The sequence below is a fragment of the Bombina bombina genome, chromosome 1, assembly GCF_027579735.1.
Source record: "Bombina bombina isolate aBomBom1 chromosome 1, aBomBom1.pri, whole genome shotgun sequence".
NCBI lineage: Eukaryota > Metazoa > Chordata > Amphibia > Anura > Bombinatoridae > Bombina > Bombina bombina.
In genome coordinates, this window is record NC_069499.1 from 98418603 (window position 1) to 98424602 (window position 6000).

A 6000-nucleotide genomic window follows, 5' to 3' on the forward strand; every position below is an offset into this window, starting at 1 on the left:
AGGTAGTTTAGATGTAAATTATTAGTATTAGCAATGAATATATTTCTCTGTTTGTTTTAACGCCTGTTTAATAAATCATTATTATTAATTTAAAACAACTTAAAAAGGGAAGAGAAGAGAGAAGGCCTACCCCTATAATCCTATACATGTGCATTAGTTTGTGATTGGTTAGCAAATGTCCTTTTTTTGGGGGGGGGGGGGGGGGCAGGGAAATCAGTGAAAAGAAAAAGTATAAAAAAAATTTAAAAAAATAAAGCTACATAACCAATGGCAAAATTCTACTTAATGTCCCTTCAACAGACATGAACACTCCTGAGCCTACCGCATTATACTCTCATGCAAAAGAGCCAACAAAGGGTAGAGAGAGAAATTGGTAAATTTGATAATAAACGCATATTCTGCACCACTACAGAGACTTAAAAGACCACTAAATATGACAGAATTGCATAATCAACAAATGTACAATATAAAACAATGCAATAGCACTATCAGTAGATGTTTTTTGAGAAATATCAATGATTGCTTCTATTTCCCTGCCCACTGTATCATGTGACAGCCTCTAGCCAATAACAGGATCATATAAATAAACACTGTGAACTCTTGCATATGCTCAGTAGTGCTGGTGCTTCTAAAAGTGTACACATAAAAAAGACAGCGCAAAACTGATAATGGAAATAAATTAGATTTTTTTTTTTTTTTTAAATTGCATGCTCTGTCTGAACCATTAGAGTCCCCTTAAAAATACCCTCAGAAATATTAGTTATGTGGCAAACCTGGTCCCCTCCATGTGGCTTTGGTTAAATGATGTAAGGGATTTGAACCTACCCCTGCAGCTTCTTCCTTTAATATGTCCACCGCCTGCTCTTGAGTCATACATAGCTGTAGCCAAACGGGGCAGGTCCTGATGAGCCTGTCCAAGACGCTGATGCCTGTTGTGGATGATAGAGCACTCCTTCTCTCCAGCTGATGTTGCTCTGTGTCTTTGACATCTGCAGCAGAGCTGAACAAAAATGCTAAATTAGCAACTCCAAAAGTCTGAGTAACATACAGTCAGCGGAATTGATGTATATGTCTGAGTAACATACAGTGAGCGGAATGGATGTATGTCTGAGTAACATACAGTGATCAGAATGGATGTATGTGTCTGAGTAACATGCAGTGAGCGGAATAGATGTATGTGTCTGAGTAACATACAGTAAGCGGAATGGATGTATATGTCTGAGTAACATACAGTGAGCGGAATGGATGTATGTGTCTGAGTAACATACAGTGAGCGGAATGGATGTATGTGTGAGTAACATACAGTGAGCGGAATGGATGTATGTGTCTGAGTAACATACAGTGAGCGGAATGGATGTATGTGTGAGTAACATACAGTGAGCGGAATGGATGTGTCTGAGTAACATACAGTGAGCGGAATTGATGTATATGTCTGAGTAACATACAGTCAGCGTAATGGATGGATATGTCTGAGTAACATACAGTGAGCGGAATGTACAGTATGTGTCTGAGTAACATACAGCGAGCGGAATGGATGTATATGTCTGAGTAACATACAGTCAGCGGAATGGATGTATGTGTCTGAGTAACATACAGTGAGCGGAATGGATGTATGTGTCTGAGTAACATACAGTGAGCGGAATGGATGTATATGCCTGCGTAACATACAGTGGGCGGAATGAATGTACAGTATGTGTCTGAGTAACATACAGTGAGCGGAATGTACAGTATGTGTCTGAGTAACATACAGTGAGCGGAATGGATGTATATATCTGAGTAACATACAGTGAGCGGAATGGATGTATATGTCTGAGTAACATACAGTCAGCGGAATTGATGTATAAAGTTCCCTTACAATAGGAAGTGGCTACTAGGACATTTTAAGGTTGAATACTTCATTTTTTTTTACACAGAGGTATCCATGTGGTATGCTATGGTTAACTTTTTACAGATATGCTGCATCCATCACTTTGAAGTGAGTCCGCATTTAGGAAACGTCCCTTTAAAACTACAACTAGCTTGAATCACATAGCATTACATATAAAGGGACATTCTGATGCTCTAGTTTGTTGGAGCATGTCATGTTTGTATTAATGACCTTAGCTAATTATATGCATACTGCATGGAGCATTAACACCGAGTACAATCCTTGACACTTGCATTTTTGTGCTCAGTTTGGTCAATGGTTAATGGTTAATATATATCATGCTAGTCACAGTGCAATAGTGCAATACAGTATCAGTGCTGGATATAGCAGGTGTCTGCACTAAACTTTATGTCAGATAACACTTAAAGTCAAGGGAGTGCTAAAATGATGCTTTTCATTTGCTTATTTGCTATTCACTTTCAGTGTAAATGTTACATATAAGACTTAGCACACACACACACATAAATGCACAGCCATAAACCCTTGACCACTCCCCCCATTTCAGCCCTCTATCACATACCTTATCTCTTTCACTCTCCTCTTCCACATTTTTTATTCCATTTTTAAAACTTTGTTTCTTATGCCTTAATTCACCTCAATCCATTTTTTTCTATTGCCTTTTAATGTGATATATAACTTGCAATAAAGCCAAAATGATCACACTACAATCAATTCCCTTTAAATGTATAGGGAAATGTATGAAAGTATTGAGTGCATTAAAAATGCTTAGTTTAAATATTTTAACCAACAACTTGTAATAACCCATTATTAGTTACTGTTTGTACAAAGCTAAGTGCAAAATAATGCATTGCTCATTATCAGTTGTGCTCAACTTGGAAATCCGGCCTATGTGGCCTGCAAAGGCGTTAAACACACAAAGTCAACTACAGTCCAGCAATGCACTATTGGTCTTGTTCTAAACATAGTCACTGAGCCAATCAGCTGCATTCAGCTCCGGATCTGTAGTGTACTGCAGATCACGGGTTGACTTTTAACTATACTGGGGTTAAGCCTATAAGTAGAGGTAAGCAATAGTGCAATAAGAAAATGCATTAAAGCAGGGCTCGACAAACCCAGGCACCAGGAAGCCACTGACTCCTTAAAATTAAAGACCTGGCACCCTGTATTAAAGACCCCAAGACAACTGTGGGTGCTCCTCATTTCCCCCTTCTGTCCGCCACCAAAAGTTTAGCCTATTGTGGCAGGATCATTTCTAGGCCTTGCACCTGGCGAATACAAATCCAACTTTGGCCAAACCCTCCCTCTAATACCTCCGGTGAAGCGACATGGGGAGGAGGTAATTAATGTTATGTGATTTTGCGTACAATGTCATCCGGAGCTGTCAGTAACATTACTAGTATTTACTGTTGAATTACCTTTTGGAGGGCCCTCCGTTAAGTAGTTCCATTACTGTAGGCAACATACATTCCTGCTCACCCATGGAGGTTTAAAGCACTATTGAACGCTAATCAGCAAATGATAAGCATTAGATATTATTATGTGACTCAATGGTGCTGAATTTATTGACATCAGAATGATGAAAGGCTGTACTAAGATATGAACCTGCAACCCAGAGATTTAAAAGGCAATGTAGTCATCCAACGGTGATATCTACAGCAAAAGCTGCTCACTGTATAGCAATAGAATAACTGAGTGTTTCATAATTGTGTTGTATGAATATCATGATTCAATGTATGGCAGTAGTGAAATTCAGCAAACATTAACCCTTTGTAATCCTCAGTTTCTTATCATGCCTATTACAATGCAGCAAACACTATCGCCTTCCTTTATTTTGTTTCCAAAGTTCAAAATAAGCGACTGTGGTACAGCCAGGATTTCCGTCTGACGTTTAGCCAGTACAGTATTTGGTGATTTATAGCAAAGTTCCTTAAGTTTAGTTCTCCCGATATAAACCTTGTTCACATGAACAAGATAGGTGATAAACTACATGAGTGGTTTTGCAGTTCATAGAGCTTTTGATATCAGACTCTTATCTCTCAGAATATACAAAATTAGAGTTATCTCTATCTATATGTTTACAGCTCAAACATCCCTTCCTACCGCATTTATAGAAACCTTTGGTTCTCTTGTGTAACCAGTTCTCTTTTTGATTGTTATCCTTCAATTTGCTCGGTGCCAAAAAGTTCTTTTTAAGTTTTGATTTTTCCTAAAGATCACCTGAGGTCTATCCATTAAAACAGTTTTTAACACTTGATCTAGTAGTAAAACAGGCCAATGTCTCTTAAATGCTTTCTCTATTTGTCAAGAAGCTCTGTTATATTTAGTGATAAACAGTGGTTGATTCCCTAGTTTCTTTTCTCTATCTATTTTTGGTGTTTTGTTAGAGAACAGATTTTTCCTATCTAAATTTCCTGCTCTTTGAACCGAAACCTCCTTAATTTGAAATTTACCGAAAGTCATAATTCGGATTGTATCACTTTTTTGGATCTAACCTTGACCCATGTAGATAGCCAAATAGTTACAAGTTTGTTTAGAAAGGATACAGATACAAATGCATATTTGCACGCCAAGAGTGGACATCACGAAAAGTGGATCCGCAACATTCCATTCAGGCAGTTCCAAAGAGTGAGAAGGAACTGCACGAATGTGGAAACTTTCGATCAAGAGTCTGTGATCCTTAAAAAAAAAAAAAAAAAAAAAGGAGGACTTTGGACCAGTGAGCAACAGACCAGGTCAGTTTTTCTTTAGCTCAGGTAAGATGCTTCTGACGTTGTTTGTTGTTTAGGAGTGGCTTGACAAGAGGAATACGACATTTGAAGCCCATGTCCAGGATCCGTCTGTGTGTGGTGGCTCTTGTGAAAGTCCCCAACACTTTTAAATGGCCTTTTCCTGACAATCCTTTCCAGGCTGCAGTCATCCCTGCTGCTTGTGCACCTTTTTCTTCCACACTTTTCCCTTCCACATAACTTTCTATTAATGTGCTTTGATACAGCACTTTGGGAACATCCAACTTCTTTTACAATTACCTTTTTGAGGCTTTCCCTCCTTATGGAGGGTGTCAATGATGGTTTTCTGCACAACTGTCAGGTTAGCAGTCTTTCCCATGATTGTGATTCCTACTGAACCAGACTGAGAGACCATTTAAAGGCTAAGAAACCCCTTGCAGGTGTTATGGCTTAATTAGCTGATTAGAGTGGGGCACTTTGAGCCTAGAATTTTGCACCTTTTCACAATATTCTAATTTTCTGGGATTGTGGATTTGGGGTTTTCATGAGCTGAAAGCCATAATCATCACAATTATGAACTATCTTGCTTTGTATGTAATGAGTCTATCTCATATATTAGTTTCACCTTGTAAGTTGCATTAGTGAAATAAATTAACTTTGCACAATATTCTAATTTTTCGAGTTTCACCTGTGTGTATATATATATATATATATATATATATATATATATATATATATATATATATATATATATATATATATATATATATATATATAATGCTGACCCACACATAAATGTATATACATGTCTGTGTGAGAATGTGTGTATGAGACATGTCAACAAATAACAATTGTTCTGTATTGTGAAAGTAGTATCTCCCAGTGGCAGCTAAGGGTTAAAATACGGCCAGAACGTTTCACCTATGAAGTTACAGGCAGAATTTATGGTCTGCAAAGCTCCGTGACACTAATCAGCAGGAGGGGGTCTTATCTTGTCAGGGACAGAAGCAAGGAAGGCAGTGTAAATACTGTATTCACCAACAACATTAATTCACTGCAATTACACTCACAAGTCCTCTCCTCTGTTACCTCGCTTCCTATGACGGTTGCTGGCAAGCTGTAAATAACGCACAGGAGAGAGGAAAACCATGTGATGCTGTGTCACCAGCAAGTATTGACTAATAAAATATAATGTGTCACTGTATAGTTTGCTAAACCTATCCAGGCTGTCAGATGCTCTCACTGACAGCTCTGGGGGCAGCCAGCCTATGTAGAGGGTGGGAGGTGAAGGAACTTACCTTTGTCGGGGAGCTGCAGACTGAAGTTAGCCTCTGATACGCAGATCTAAAGGTGCAGGTAAACAACAACAGCACTTAGGATGATGTT

The 6000-nt window shown here is 38.4% G+C and overlaps 1 protein-coding gene across 1 annotated transcript in view; it reads right to left on the reverse strand.

The window, feature by feature from the left end:
- Nucleotides 1–1050, reverse strand: part of RIN3 (Ras and Rab interactor 3) — a gene marked incomplete at its 5' end in the record, with an annotated part of 196405 nt that extends 195355 nt beyond the window's left edge. The window contains one exon of the mRNA XM_053710240.1: nt 826–1050. Within this exon, the coding sequence (XP_053566215.1) occupies nt 826–1050 (225 nt within the window). The remainder of the gene's footprint in view (nt 1–825) is intronic.
- Nucleotides 1051–6000: the final 4950 nt, after the last annotated feature.